Here is a 16775-nt window from a genome sequence, read left to right on the forward strand (position 1 = left end):
AGGGCTTCTTGGAAAAGGTAAAAGTGGCTTGAACTCTTAAGACCAGTGGTGGACATTATGAGAAACAACAGAAACTAACACAGCATTGTGAAGCAATTACACTCCAATAAAGATGTATTAAAAAAATTTTTTAAAAAACCCTGGAAAACAAAAAAAAGAAACATATTTGAATTTAACATAGCCAATAGAGTTATCCGGCAGTGAAACCAGCTGCTTTGTGTGATGGTTAGATCCATGACCATAGGTGTTTGGGTAAAGGTACCCAAATAAAATGGGGATGTAATTGTACACCCATTTTATATTAAATTGTATGCATGTACACACATATATACACCCACATATGTACACATAAGCACAGACATAGTTTTATTACTAATAATATTTCAGAAAATCACTTTAAATGTGATTTTTACCTTTAAAAATCACTACCTCCCCCTTGTTTTCTTGGTGTTTGTTTGGAAAACCAATCTCTGATATAGGATCTTATTTTCTTGTGAATTAAAAATCTTTTTCCTGAGCACTTATTATAGCAAAACGTTCAGTTATCAAAGTGCCTTAATTAATTGGGATTGTACCATACCTTTTCTCTACATACTCTTTTCTAGGGTGATTTTAGTACTTCCTTGAGCAAGGGAGAAGGATGACCAAAACCAGAATCACTTAGAATTAGTCTAGCCCAAAACTCATACCATATGTTTATTACTTTGGATGTGTCTTATGGTGATCTGCATGTATAATTTTTTTAAGACATATACATGAGACCTATTTTTTATTTTTATTTTTTGTTTTTTAAATTTTTATCATTTAAAATATTTTATCTATCTGGCTGTGTCGGATCTTAGTTGTGGTATGCGGGCTCTTCGTTGTGTCACGTGGGCTTCTCTCTAGTTGTGGCGCATGGACTCAGTAGTTGCAGCACGTGGGCTCAGTATTTGTGGCATGCGGACTCTCTAGTTGTGGCGTGCAGGCTCTAGAAGGCTTAGTTGCCCTGCAGTATGTGGGATCTTAGTTTCCCGACCACCAGGGATTGAACCTGCATCCCCTTCATTGGAAGGAAGGTGGATTCTTAATCACTGGACCATTGAAATTTAGTTTCTATTTCAAACTAAATTGAAAAATTTAGTTTGCTTTTTCTCTGAGACATCTTTAATGCTCTTATAGTGGCAAAATGAACGTGAGCAGATTTCTGCTTTTTCTCTATATTCTAGTTTTGGTTTTTCTAGGCACTGTGTGGCTTTTCTCTTCCTTGGTTTCTTCCTCTGTTCAAAATTAGGGTAATGAATTTTCTATTTTCTGTCTTTTTTGGGATGTTTAATGGTAAAATGCTGTTTTTATATAAATGGCTTTGAGTTCCTTCAATGCTCAGTGATGAGCAGAGACCCAGGAGTAGTTCCGTTCAACTATTTATGTCAGATAATAGATACTAAATTTCACCACCAAGAACGGCCCTGCACAACTTATTAAACTATTAACTTTAATGATACATTAAATATAACTTAATATATGATTCTAATTGGTGATTATTTTTTGTATGTGTATAATTGTATGTTAAAAGAAGTAATGTACATTTCCCTGTGGATGTCAGATGACTTGCCCTGAAGAAGGTCTTGCTTGAATGATCTCTGAGACCTGTTGTTAGGAAGTTAGTTACTTGTTTATATTAGCTTTTTTGCTGATGAGTGACTGTGCAGAGATCCTTTTTCATTCATTCTTACTTGATTTTCTTTAAAAATCTATATAATCTTATATAAAAACCTATCTAATCTTATATTTATAAGTTCTTAGCAAGTAGGAGTTCCTGTTTAGGCTTTCCTATCAAAAAGTTATTGGTTAAGAGCAGCGGTCCCCAACCTTTTTGGCACCACAGCTTCGTAGAAGACAGTTTTTCCATGGGGGTGCATGGGGGGGAATGGTTTAGGCAGTAATGTGAGCGATGTGGGGGAGCAGATGAAGCTTCCCTTGCTTGCCTGCCGCTTACCTCCTGCTGTATGGCCTGGGTCTTAACAGGCCACGGACCGGTACAGAGGAACAATTATAGAATAATAAACTGCTGGGAATGCTCTCTAAACTGGGGGGTTTATTATTCTATAATTGTCCTCTGTAATAATTTCAAGAACAGTAATTTACCTTTTCTCATATAATGATGCTTTTGGTAACTTTCACTTTCAAATATTAGAAAGAATGGTTTTAAATGTTGTTTAATAATTGTATGGATGATTAACATTGTGGTTGCTATTTGAGGGATGGAGAAAGAGGATTTGCTGGTAAGTTGGGACAAGAGAAAAGTGTTACCTCTACACTAAAGAACTAGTTAAAGACTATTTGCTCTTTTAGCACAGTAATACTAATCATTAATAACATTTAAAAACTAAGGGGCAATCATTCATTTTTTGAAATTTTAATTAATTGGGTATTTTTGAAATCTCTGTGACTTTCAGAAACTCACAGAAGAGAAATATCAAGTGGAACAATGTATAGATGAGGCATCTATTATAATTCGGAATACAAAAGAACCCACGCTAACTTTGAAGGTGATACTTACTTCCCCTCTAATTAGGGACGAATTGGAGAAGAAGGACGGAGGTACACATGTGTATATAAATATATACATAGATAGATGTATATATATAAATATATATTTGTTTTGTTCACATAAGCACTCTCTTGAATGCTATGTTATTATGTTTTATGGATTTAAGAAATACCTGTCTTCATTTGTTTTATGCCACTTATAGTATTTTAAGCAGCTTTACTTACACAGTCACTGTATTTTGCAAAATGTTTATATTGGAAATATAAGATACGTTAATTAATTCAAAAACCTGTGCTTATCATGTTGGTCTTAAATCCACTTTAATTTTTATACTGTTTTGGTGTTCTGTTTTACTTTGTCTAGTATTGCATTGCTATTGATATCAGCCAACCTGTTCTGTGTAGCTTGGTTATTAGGTCTGATTTTAGGGTTAAATGTGGTTCAAAACAGTATTATTTTCAAATTTACTCACTTATTGTGTCAAGTTACTCACTTGCACATCATTCTTGACTTCTAATAACTATATAACCTTTTAAGAATTATGCTTTATTTAATTGCCTATGTGTAAATGCTTTATAATGTAAGAGATATAAATTGGGGGACTGATTTTTTTTTAAATAAATAATCTTTAGTAAATTTCTTTTCTAGGAGGTTTGTGATCCTGTTAACATTTAAAATTTTATATATGTGGGAATCATGCTTTAAACTAACTTTCTTCTGAAGTTAAAAAAAGGAATTTCTGTATGGCAATGCCATCGTAAAAAGTAGAGTGATAAATCTTCAGTTTTGAGAAGTAATGATGGAGCTGGGTTTCTTTTCTGATATTTTTATCCTTTCACATTAGCTTGTTACTGCCTGTCAGTCCTGTCCCTAGAAACTTGCCATGTGATATTTCCCCTGTGTCAGACCTTTGACCAACTGGCCCCTCCCTATCATGACAATTTAGAGGCAATGCGGCCTAACTGGACCAACGGGGGGGACTCCCCATTGCTGTTTTTTCATCACTAGACATTCAGCAAGTTCCATTGCTTACTCCCCTACCTGAATACCAGTGCAACAAGAAGTATTGGTCAGTGTCTTAATTTATTTCAAGTTGATGATAAAGGAAGAAAAAGACACATTTATCAGAGATGTTAGAATTTTGAGTTTTGGCAGACATGACTCAGGATTTCTTAAAGTAAAAGTGATAGACTCCTTTTGTAAAGTCTTCTGGGGTAACTAAAATCAGCTATACCATACCCGACGGATATAAACTAGACACACTTATGAGTCATAGTTAAAAATTAAAATGCATCCAATCTATAATTAGGTTTATGCCTGTACTTTTTTTTTTTTGGCTGCATATAGTATCTCTAACACCTCTGAAGAACCAATCTTAAATGGCTTAATTTCTTTAACAGCTTTACAGTTCACCATTAACTGTAGAACTATAAAATGATTTCTGAAGTATCAAGATAATTCTGTTAATTCTGGTAAGCTGTGTTCTCTTGACCCTCTAGTGTAAAACTAACCATTTCTAAGTATAGTTATAATTACAGATATTATTAAAAATTCTTTGAGTATAGAGAGATGAAAGAAGATTGAAGTTGCCAAAGGCTAGATTTGTCTAGATTTGAAATTGCCGAAGACTAGATAATGTTTGCTTGTAGCTGTAGACATCCCTTCCATTACTTTAAAAGTATTGAGAATACAGGCTTTTTTTCCCCATGGTTTTGTGCACTTACATGGGATTTTATCAGTTTTCAGTGATGCCCTTAAGCTTAGTCTGTTGCCTTTATAACTTTATGTTCTGAGAACCTGAAAACAGATTCTTAGAATATTGCACCCTTACTAGATAGAAGACTAGTTATTACAGAATGGAATTTGTAGGAGAGTAGGAGAGTTATAGTCGCTATTCAAGGTGTTTGGGTTACTAAAGCCTCCCAAGACCTATTTATAATATGAATCTCATCAGGTGATGTTAGCATAATTGTGTGGGATCAGGTAAGATGAAAGAATCAACCTGGATCTAATGTTATACACGTTACTTCCTCTCTTTTTAAATGGCAGAAAGATTTGCTTTGCCGTTTTCCTTAACCTCACTGCCATGTTGACTCACTTGTTATCTCTTATAATTTGCTCATTTTGTCTAATTTGGACTTTGTCAATGTTTTGGTTTTTTTAAATTTATTTTTAGCTATGTTGGGTTTTCGTTGCTGCGCGTGGGCTTTCTTTAGTTGTGGCAAGTGGGGGCTACTCTTCATTGTGGTGCGTGGGCTTCTCACTGCAGTGGCTTCTCTTCTTGCAGAGCACAGTCTCTAGGCACGTGGGCTTCAGCAGTTGCAGCACGTGGGCTCAACAGTTGCGGCACGTGGGCTCAGTAGTTGCGGCACACGGGCTCAGTAGTTGCGGCACGCAGGCTCTAGGGTGTGTGGGATTCGGTAGTGGTGGCTCGCGGGCTCTAGAACTCAGGCTAAGTAGTTGTGGCGTGGGTTTAGTTGCTCCCCAGCATGTGGGATCTTCCCGGACCAGGGATCGAACCCATGTCCCCTGCATTGGCAGGTGGATTCTTAACTACTGTGCCACCGGGGAAGTCCCTGTCAGAGGTTTTTGATCTGCACTAGCAGTTTTTTGTATTCCTGGGAGACTTTGAGGATCCGGTATAACTAAGAATTTGAGACCTGGGCTATACAATTCTGTACAATTTGTTTTATCACACCAGATGGCTCCTCTCGCCTTGATGCAGTTCTTTTCAGCTGCATGGGGTGAAAGCACAAGATTCATTTGGGTTCCAGGAATTTCTAAGTTTAAGAGAGATCTCTTTAAAAAAATCTGCACTCATTTTCTATCTCAGAGTTTAAAAAAATAGGCATTGTAACTTTTTGGGAGACATTTTCCTATAGAATTTCAATTTCTCCCCTCCCACAAAACAAACAGGCTGTTCACAATACATACCTTATGTCTTTCTCTTCCCTCTCTTCACTTGCCACATATTTGGGTAAAATCAAAAAAGGGAAAAAGAGTCTGAGAGCGGGTAGAACTGGAGGACTGGGGCAGGTGAAGAGCATCACACTTATCTCCTCAGGGTTGTCTCTGCAGAAGTGGATCTAACTGCTCGTTTCAAGTCACTGTTTAGATTTTCAGTGGCCAGAGTACATAGTGAATCTCTTTGGTATGGTTTACTGTTTCACAGGTAAGAGTTCTCCTGTGCCGTCAGTCTTTTTTCCATATTCTAACCCTTTACTTGAAGGCCCTGTAGAATAACCATTCCCCATAACTACATGCTTCCTGCTTTATAGAAGGCACAGGAGAAAAAGCACAGACCTTGGTGCCTGGCAGCCAAGTGTTTGATTCTTAACTCCATTAACTATTACTCTGTGACCTTGGACAGGTTTGTTTATTTTTAAAATGTGGGTAATGAATACTTTAGAAAGTTGTTTCATGAGAGAATTTATGAAATGTAACCTGTACAATACTCAGCACAAAGTGATTGCTTAGTAAATAGTAGTAGTTACTCAGCTTACTAAAAAATGTCACAGCGCAAACTCGTCTACTCAAAGTGCCTTGAGTTCACAGTGAGAATAATGTGTACACGATAGGTCTGAAGAAGTGAACGTAAACACAGTTAAACTCATAAATAGCCATTGAAGTGTAGTATTGGAATCGGTATACTATATTTGCTGCAGTGCTAATAATGAGCTGTCTTACTATAAAGTTTATGATTCATTGAGACAGGTATCTTTTTCCCTACCTCTGTCCTTTATCCCTAGCACCTGGAGTGGTACCTAATACTTAGTAGGCAATCAAAAGAAAATCTGTTAAATGAATTTTGTAGCTAGCATATTATCTGATCAAATAGAACTGTCTGGTATGCAAGAAGCATTAACAGTGGACATCTCAGAGTTCAAGTAATATATATTGAAGATTTAGCTTTGTTAAGGTATTTTATAACTTACTGTGTTATAAGCACTTTCTCATATATGATTTATTTGAACCCTCACAGCAGTTCTATGAGGTAGATAATTGTCCTGTTGTATAAATGAAGAAAGTCTCACATTTTACCCGTCTCCTCTGACTCTTAAGTCCAGTTACTATCTAGGATGATCGTAGGAGCATCTTAGCTGATTTAGTTATTCTGAGCATCACACAGTCTAAGCTTCTTTTGTTGCTTGTGATTTTAAACCAGAAGTATATTTGCTATGAGGCTGATAAATCCAGCTGCTTATTGTATTTACAGTGCAATTTGAAACCAGGTGGATAGGGAAACTACAGAGGCACTTGTGGCTAAGGCTAAGATAAACTGCAGCTCTCAGTGTGAAGGCAGATTCTCAGGGGTTCACAGAGAAGTTGCCCAAGAGTCCCTTTTCTGTATTGGTGCCAGTGTGAACTTCGATGCTTTCTGGCAGAAGTTCGCTAGCATGAGTCCTGCTAGGTGGAAGACCAGTCCAGAGATCACAACTAGGATTTATAACAATGCTGCAGGCTTTATTTTCCTGCCTTCCCCAGCTGCTAGACCTACATTATCCAGTTCAAACCTGTAGCCACTGTCTTTCCAGTGGCCCTCTGCCTACTGAGGCAGTGAAGAAAAGTGATATCTAGTGATGTTTCTACCATAAATTAGGAGAACAGTGCTCTGTTTTACCTTAGTGCTACATTTACCTGTTCACATTATTGTGGCCTGAGATTTCACATGGGCAGTGACTTGAAGCGTAATGTCTGCTCTCCGCAAAGCCTCAAGGAATTGGGAGAGGGGACTGCCTGGGTATCTTCAGGCTGCCTTGGAAATGCTGTCAGCGTGAACTCAGTAGCTCAGCTTCATTCCAACTTTGAAATGTTAAGGAGGCCTTTGTGATAACCCAGCTTGGTTATTTTACCTTTGAAGAGCCCAGGTTCCAGGCACATAAATCCTATTTAACACAGGCATGTTCTGGCTCTTCCCCACCCCATCTCCAAGCTAGTGTTTTTGTGAAAGGGCAAAGAGTTAGCTTGCATGTAAGGGATGGAGGGAAACTGACCAGCATTTCCTGCCATGCGGTGTGTTTCTGGTCGCTGATCTAACCTCTAACCAAATAAATGAAGTTAGGCATAATAGACTTCTTTTCAGTGCTTCCATTGTTTAGAATGTTTTATGTACCTTCATGCCCTGATACCAGGTTACTGAGCAGTGAAGTTTTTAAAAAGCTGTTTTCTTTGCTTTTGTCATTTTTGTTGCTATCCCCTATCTGTTTTACTGGTCACTGTAGGAAAAAATGAAATGGCTCACAGTTCCATTGTTTCTAAGTTAAAGACTCCAAGATGCCTTTTTATCAGAAAAGCTTTGCTTCCCCGCAAAATTGAAACACCTATGTTAAAGTTCACACAGAAATGTTAAACTTGAGGTTCTTCTTTGAGAAGTAGCAGTGTTTTTCCAGCAACAATTCTGTGATTGCCACATTAAGTAAGTTATTTTTTTAATGAATGAAAATATAAAAAACTATGTAATTAATTATATAAAGGAAATAGGCAAGCAGGGCTTATAAGTAGCACTGCAGTGCCATATACATTTATATAGTTTTAAAATAAGAAACTTCGAAGAAGATAAAATGAGATAAATTATTACATCTCCTCTGCTGTTTCCCACCTCATGAATATTGAAACATTTTGGATCTTTTGACTTTTTGACTGTCAGAGCATGAAGAAAAGAAACATGGCCATTGTGATGGTGATATAAAAAGGAATCCGGTGGAAGTCTTCTGTTCACTGCCTGTCCCTTTCATCTATTTTTAGTAGAATCTGCTGCCTCCAAATGTTGACTGTCTGTAGCAAGCAGATGTCAGTATTTTTATTTTTATTTTTTAATAAGAATTAATGGATATAATCTGACTTTGGGAATGAAAGAATTTGTCTAAACATTTTTGCCATTAAATAAAAATATCTCTGTGGTGATGAGCAGATGTTAATTACAGGCTCTGTTCACTGGACGAAAGTATCAGAAAGTTCAAAAAGAGTTGTTTTGCCTTGTCTTTTCCTATCCAAACTTCCTCTGACTCACTCCCCTCTTCCATTGATCCTCTGCTTCCAAATACTCCTACTTGATATAATGATAGAATAAAACTTAGTTTGCTTTACTCTTAACTTAAAGATTGAAGTCCTAAAAAATAAGCACGGTCCATACCTTTTCTTGGGATTACGTTATTTAGCAGTCAGTCAACCTTTGTCATGTCTAACTTTTAAGAGATTCTAATTATTCATTTTACAGTAGTTTGTGCTACCTTGTACGTGAGCTTTACACAGATGCTTGTATTGACCACAGTTAAACATTTTCACATATAAACATGAAAATGAGTGAGTTGTATGCTTTGTGTCATTAAAAAGACATAATTAAGCAAGGCCAGGAACTAGATCACCTACCTATGAAATAAGTACCCATAGTATGTTTGCTTATGTTTATAAATAAAAACATATTAACAGTTCTTTTTGAGGCTTTCCATTTTATGAGTAAAAAAGGGTGATGAAATGAGACCCTGTGTTTTGAATTTGTTGGCAGAGATTAATGTGAAACAATGCAAGTATCTGCTGTAGAGCTCACCTGGTCAAAAAATAAGTGTGTAGCACTTCAGCCTTTACATGTTGCAGCCAACAAGGAAAGCCCACATAGACATACTGCTGAGTTTGTGACTGTCATGATTATACCAGGAACGAGTGTTGGTGGACTTGCTAAGAGAGTTCTTAAAAGAGGATGGTGAATATGACTTAATTGGATTAGTCAAAGAATTGTTCTCCAAGAAACATTTGTATGGTGTATGCACTTAAGTAATGCACCAAGTCTTCAAAAGTTTAAAAACCCATTTCCTAGTGGCTTAGAGGAAATAAATTTGGCTATCTAAACGTGGATTTAGTATCTTGTGACATCTTCTCGAATATGGATATTTGTCACTAATCACACATTTGAGTTCTTAATTTTTCTGCTCTGGGCCATCTAATCCAACTTTGAAATGTTAAGGCAAGTCAAATAGTTGTACTTAGATAGTATTCTTTGCTGCTTTTTGAAAAAAAGCGGTGTAAAACTTCAAGTGTATTTCAGTGTTTTTCATATTTGTAGTTGTAATAATTTTTGTTTAGAAAAGAAATAATTAGAAAACTCCAAGGTAACACTGGCAGAGTTCTTATTAGTGGGGTAAAGTTTCTATTAATGGTTGTCTTGTTGGATGAGATTATTCAGTTGTAAAAAAATAACATTGCCATGCTCAGTGTATTCTTAGTATATCTCAAATTGATGACCTAAGAGAGCCCTAATTTTCCTTAAGAATTGATTCGTGATTAAAATCCCTTCTATAGCGAAAAATTGTTATTGCTAGTGATCCCAGATTTCCACTCTTTGTCCTCTGCCAAAGGAAAAAGTGCTATGTACCTATTTTGTGCCCTGTGGTGTTATATACATGCTTAATAAGATCCCAGATTGTATGTAGCAGTGGTCATTGATTTGTTTATTGAACGAATGCCTTTGTGCTCCTGTTATACTTGTGTGCAGAATGGCTCTGTTGACTGTTTAAGAAATCATAGTGCACATAATTTTAAAAGAAAGCAACAAAGCCAAAACGTGAAATCTTCTGGGAGTCTTATTAGTTCACTCAAATGCTACTCTTCTTTTTATTTTTATTGTTTGGTCATTTGACAGGAACCCCTTGGTCAAACTGTATCTGTCTCTCTTTATTCCATTTTCCCATTAGAAAAGGTTGCGATGAAAGATCCTCCGGACTTATTGGACAGGCAGAAATGCCTGAACGCCTTGGCGTCTCTTCGACATGCCAAATGGTTTCAGGTTGGCTCTTTGTTATTATCTTATTGTTATCGTAGCCTTGTGCAGGTTTCATTTGGAACACCTGCCTCTTAATGGTTTCTGTGTAATATATAAAACGGGGGTGCTCTCTGCCTCTTAGGGTTATTGTAGGAGCAAATGCTTTAATTTAGGTAAAGTGCCCAGTATAGCTTCTCCTGTAGTTAATGATATTTAATTATCACATAAGCCTTTTTGGCTTAGTACTCTGAATTTCAAATGATAGCTTATAAAATCCAAACATGGGGTGAGAAAAGCTAAAAGTTGAGACAGAGTTGCCTGGAAATGGGGTTGCCATGAGGCTATAAAAGTGACTTTAATAATATGCTTCCTTTACTTTAAAATCTGCCTTTCTAAACCATAATTTTACTACTCTTAAGAACTTGATTTTTTTGTTTACTTGACAACTTATGAATGACTAACTAATTAGTATTCATTTTAAAGAACCTATCAGTGATCAGTGTCCTTAAAATGAAGGGTGGATTTCTACAGGGATATTGGAACCATTTCGTTTGTTTTAGGCAAGGGCAAATGGATTAAAATCATGCGTAATTGTCCTCCGAATTCTGCGTGATTTGTGCAACAGAGTCCCCACATGGGCACCATTAAAAGGATGGGTAAGTACTTAAATATGATTAAAAGCAAATTCTGAAGCTATAGTTAGAGGAAATCCTGTAGAAATTATATGTTACTGTAAAATGGCTCTATTCTGAGTTAGCTAAGGTGTGCATTATCTATTTGTGTTCTGGAAAAAAATTATGGATCTTTTTATATGAATTGCTTTTTATGAATATAACTTGTCTCTTCTACTTCATCATATTCATACTATACAGACTGAGCTACTTTTTCTGACATAAAGTTTCTATACCTGTTAAAAGTGAGTGTTTTTGTGCACTTTACTCTCCACTGATGGTTGATTATTATTCACCTACTGCCCAGGAAAGCCTGCTTGACTGGCACATTTCTCTTTCAGTGCTACTTCCATTTAAAGTAAAAATTACCAGGTATACCAGTATAAGGCTCCCTTACCCTCTTTTTCTTTCTCTTTGAGTATAGACACTTAAAAATAAGTTCATATTAGTAATTGAAGTCAGGTGAATAGTATACTTAACTGTAGTTTATAATGTATATTGCCAAACTTAATTTGGAAATTATTATGCTTGAACCAATTAAGACCCAATAAAGAACATAATAAAACAAAGCTATAAAAGGGTCATTTTAAATTAATTTAGCAATTATTACTTTGATATTGGCATCGTGAGTTTTTAGTTTATTAAATATGGAGATTTGGTCCTTCTTTAATTCCAATTGTAATAGTTGGGGCAGGATGTCTGAAATGAAGTCTTATTGTGGTTTGAGTGCTTCCTAGGTTAAGTGGGAGACACGTGGGCTGGGTTTGAACACTGATTATTGGCTATTACTAACCTATATATGAAGGCTTGTTAAAACTTTAAGTCAATTAGATGACTGTAGTTTCTTAAGTAATCCTTTCAGGGTAACTAAAAATAAAGTTTTGGTGACAAAATGTCTTCTGAATACATTATTTCAAAAATGGTTGATTTAAACACTCTGGCCGGGGTAAAAGTTGATAATCAAGTGGGAAAAGTTAATTGGGCCCTAAATGTTAAATGGACTTTAACCTTTTTGGCCTCCATTGTAGATAGAAATGTCAGCTCACATTTAACTGGAATCCTTTTAACACTTGGTGCATGTACTAATTTGTAATTTAATATCTTCTAGCCACTAGAGCTTATATGTGAAAAGTCTATAGGTACTTGTAATAGACCTTTGGGCGCTGGGGAGGCCTTGAGACGAGTAATGGAGTGTTTGGCATCTGGAATTCTACTTCCTGGTAAGGGTTTCAAACTCTGGAGGCAGAAGAATCAGAAAAATTTCATTTTAGTTTAGTTTTCTATTATGTGCTAAGTTTGTCCTCTGCCCAGGGAAATGATGTGTAGGAGTTGTTTTGCTTGGAATTTTAGCAACTAGAATGCTTGAATGTTGGAGAAGTGCCATAAAACTCTCTCTCAATAATTGTAATTTATGTTTCATATGTACTAACATAAAAGATACTAATAAGATTGTGTCTGCTATGAATTTGCTTCACCTAGAGCTTTGAATTTGAAAATGTTTATGTTGAGTTAAAATGTGTGAAGTTCATTCTGTTTGCAGTCTGGTGATTAATTTGGAAAAATTAAATTTGGTCTTATTTTCCATATGTAATCCCGTTAAAGATTTGGGACGATTCATCATGCCGTTTCTAAATTCTCAGAGTTAAAATCCAATTTCGACCTTAGATATACAAGTGACTTCTAGTAAAATAAGGACATTTATATGCTAACATACCGAAAATGAGTGTCCTTTTTACTCCCATTTAAATTGAGCAGATTTTTAACCTTGTTCCTTAGTTGTTTTTTCTTTTCCTTTTTCTCTCCATTCTTTTCTTTCTATTTTGTGTTAGTTTATTGAATTCTAAACTCAGTTCTGAATGATACTTGAGTTTTTCTTTTGCCTTTGCCAAAGGGGGTCCTGGTCTTCATGATCCTTGTGAGAGGGACCCAACAGATGCTCTGAGCTATATGACCATCCAACAAAAAGAAGATATTACCCACAGTGCACAGGTATGAGATGGGCCATAATATCACTGTGGTCTTTTAGAGGGATATCATGTAATTTATTTAAACACTTTATTCTTGCCTGCTGTTTGGGACTTTTGTCATCATAATAATAGTATTTGATGAATGTGTTTTTAGCTAGATGTTCTAAGGGCTTTATGAATGAAACATTTGAAATTTGAATAAATACAATCTTTTGTTCTTTAGCATGCTCTCAGACTATCAGCCTTTGGCCAGATCTATAAAGTGCTGGAAATGGACCCCCTTCCATCTAGTAAGCCTTTTCAGAAATATTCCTGGTCAGTTACTGATAAAGAAGGTGAGTGTGCAAGTTTTTTATTGGGGTTGGATGTGTGCATTGATGGAGATGGCCATGGGATGCGTCTCTTGTTAGAGCTGAGAGAGCTTAATTTTTACCAAGTCATATAAGGTTTATTGGTTTTCTTCCATCCCATTAGTGACATCAGCTTGCTGTCATTTATTCTTATTAGTGACGAACTCATTTGGCTATGTTGATCAGATTCCATTACTGCATAGACTTAGAGATAACACTTTGAGAACCACTGGTCTGAGGCGAAGAGAAAAGTCACAAATGAGAAGTCATTGTCACAGTCACTCATCAGTTTGATGATCTTGTCATACTTGGAAGCGTTATGTAACCAAGAAAGAAAACAAAAACATAGAGGAGGAGAAAAGTGTATTGGAAAATACAGGACTGTCTTCCATTTGTACTAGTCTGTGTGAACTCACATTAGAGTTTCAGCAGAAAGAGCACAGGCATTAGGGTCAGTGTGACCTGGTTCCAGTCATAGCCCCCCTGCTTACTAGCTTCAGATCTTGAGCGATTAGTTCATCACGTTATGTACTGATATTATTCCAAACTTATTGGCTGTTGTCAGATTAAAATGCTCAATTCAGTGCCTGGAAACAGTAGATACTCAAATGCAAATCCACTTACTCTTCTCATTATGCCACAAAAAACATTCCTCCCTCCCTCCCTCTCTCCCTTCCTTCCTTCATCTCTGTTTATACTAGAAGGTGGGATGTTTAACACCGTATTTTCACCTGGGACAACCCACCTACCACAAATGATATTATTCTAATAATTTTTTTTTTTTTTTTTTTTTTTTTTTTTTGCGGTACGCGGGCCTCTCACTGCTGTTGCCTCTCCCATTGCGGAGCACAGGCTCCGGACGCACAGGCTCAGCGGCCATGGCTCATGGGCCCAGCCGCTCCGCAGCATGTGGGATCTTCCTGGACCGGGGCACGAACCCGTGTGCCCTGCATCGGCAGGCAGAGTCTCAACCGCTGCACCACCAGGGAAGCCCCTCTAATAATTTTTATATGACGAAAATAGTGCAATGGCCCAATCTATTTATTTAAACACTGGAATTCCAGTGGATCTAAAGACTTTTCAGGGAGTCCACCAGATCAAAATTATTTCATAATAATACTAAGGCTTTGTTTTTTCACCCTTTCCACTCTGTCTTTCATGAGTGTACAGTTGTCTAGAAGCTGTATATGACCTGTGATGGCATCGTCACTCTGATGGCTAATGAAATTTTTTGTATATTGCATTAACATTTTTTTGTTTTAATTTCTAATATGGTAAATATTGATAGATATTACCCACAAAACAAAGATTTTTGGGTGCTCAATAATTTTTTAAGAGGGTAAAGTGGTCCTGAGACTGAAAAGTTTGAGAATCACTGCCTTACACTGTTAACTCCTCAAGGGTAAAGAATCCTCCAGACCTCACCACATAACTATTACAAAACCAATGCTCAAGAAATGTTGTGGAATGAAAGCTATTTTCTTCCAGAAGGTGCTCACACAGCAGCAAAGAATTTTTGAAAGAGATTCACATAGCCATGTCGCTGGATTGAATGCCTGAATAAATATATAATAAATGATTGAATAAATATATCTCATGTGTAGATTCTTATGGTTAATAATGAAAAATTTTATTTCAGTAACTGAATTCATAGCAGTTCTTTTGGTTTTGTATTTTTTCTTTCTCTAGATAGTAAAAGTATATCGATTGTTAACGTGACTTAGTTTTTTTTTTTTTTTTTTTACATCAACAGTCTTTCTCAAGAATTTGGGAACTGCTCGTCTGTCAATTTATAACTTAAAATAGAACCAGACAGTTGGTGTTTCCATTTGAGCCCTGTCAATTACTAGCTGCGTGACTTGGGCAGATCACATACTCATTCTGTGCCTTAGCTATAAGATGAGGAAGCCAAGGTCATTGCCTCCAGACATTTGCTGCAGTCTTCCTCATACTTTCATGTTTTTACCACCTAGCCTCCTGACATTTGCTTTTAAACTTTATTCTTAGAATTCTTGGCGATTTCAATATGCATTTAGATGATTTTTTTTTTTTCAGAATTTTGACTTCTTTAATTCCTTGACTTCCTCTCCCACAAATACCTTGTCTTCTACCTTACCTCAGGTGCCCATTCTGTGGACATATCCTAGACCTTGTCTTCAATAACTGTACCTGTGCCCTCTCCCTAATTCATTCTCAAGAATCCCACTTTGTAAACCACCTCTCATCATCATACTGTCAGGAGCAGTACTCTTGCTCTAATTCGTGAACCTCACCATTGATTCTATTAACTTTTCATAGTCCCTCTCCTTCCTCATGTTCTCACTTCTGTCCCTTCTCTGCTTATATTCGTGTGGTCTGTCATTAATGATCACGCCCTAGCATATACCTTTACTTTGTTGATCCTCTCTTCCTGGCAACTCTGGTTGAAATCCAACTGTGTGCCTACACCAGGTTGTTGGACATCGTTGGAGAAAAAAATACATAGTCATCTTAACTGTTTTCCCTTTAAGTTTCAGACATTAACCTTAAGTAGACTGTTTGTGTTGGCTGGAAATCATCCTGTAAAGTCTAGAGTTTCCCAGTTTTCCTAGACAACTGTTGCAAATCTTCTGTCATTTCACACTTCCCTCCCAGCCCTCCCTCTCATCTGATGATCTTATTTGCTGGAAGTACTCATGCACTTTGCTTTCCCTCCCTTGACCGAATAAAGACCAGCCTTTCTACTTGTCCACTATATCACATTCCCTTTTGTCTACAAATGGACGTTATTCTAGCAGTTCTTTCTTTTCTCACCAGCATCGTTTCCTCCTTTTCCGCTTTTCTACTGGATCATTCTCATCAGCATAAAAACCTGCTATAATGCCTCCCATTTGAAAGACAAAGCTTAACTCCCCCTTGATTCTGCAGCTTCCTCCCATTTCTCTGCTCCCCTTTATAGCAGTACTTTCAGAAAGAGTGGCCTATTGTTTCTTTCTCCTTTTCCACACTTTTTTTAAGACTTATTCTAGGGGCTTCCCTGGCGGTGCAGTGGTTAAGAATCCACCTGCCAGTGCAGGGGACAGGGGTTTGAGCCCTGGTCTGGCAAGATCCCACATGCCGTGGAGCAACTAAGCCCGAGCACCACAACTACTGAGCCTGCGCTCTAGAGCCCACAAACCACAACTGTTGAGCCCACATGCCGCAACTACTGAAGCCCTTGCTCCTAGATCCCGTGCTCCACAACAAGAGAAGCCACCACAGTGAGAAGCCCGCGTACCGCAACAGAGAGTGGCCCCCACTCACTGCAACTAGAGGAAGCCCGCACACGGCAACGAAGACCCAATGCAGCCAAAAATAAATAAATAAATAAGTTTTAAAAAACCCACAAAACTTATTCTAATCAGCCTTTCTTCCTCATCACTCTACCTAAGTCTCTCCTGTGACCTTCACGGTATTACGTTCAGTGGTTAGCTTTCAGTACTCATCTTAGGCAGCTTTTCAGCAACATTGGACACAGAT

At 37.1% G+C, this 16775-nt stretch overlaps 1 protein-coding gene across 8 annotated transcripts in view; it reads left to right on the top strand.

The window, feature by feature from the left end:
- The window catches only part of STRBP (spermatid perinuclear RNA binding protein), a 150747-nt gene that overhangs the window by 91495 nt on the left and 42477 nt on the right, over positions 1-16775 (top strand). For all 8 annotated transcript variants that reach the window (XR_010841860.1, XR_010841861.1, XR_010841862.1 and 5 more), the window contains exons 5-10: positions 2439-2583; positions 10222-10313; positions 10850-10945; positions 12069-12180; positions 12852-12949; positions 13151-13262. Coding sequence is in view for 5 of the 8 variants with exons in the window: in XM_067040781.1 (XP_066896882.1) it covers positions 2439-2583; positions 10222-10313; positions 10850-10945; positions 12069-12180; positions 12852-12949; positions 13151-13262 (655 nt within the window). In the remaining 3 variants the exon portion in view is untranslated. The remainder of the gene's footprint in view (positions 1-2438; positions 2584-10221; positions 10314-10849; positions 10946-12068; positions 12181-12851; positions 12950-13150; positions 13263-16775) is intronic.

The sequence above is a fragment of the Kogia breviceps genome, chromosome 8 (assembly GCF_026419965.1).
Source record: "Kogia breviceps isolate mKogBre1 chromosome 8, mKogBre1 haplotype 1, whole genome shotgun sequence".
NCBI classification, from domain to species: Eukaryota; Metazoa; Chordata; class Mammalia; order Artiodactyla; family Physeteridae; genus Kogia; species Kogia breviceps.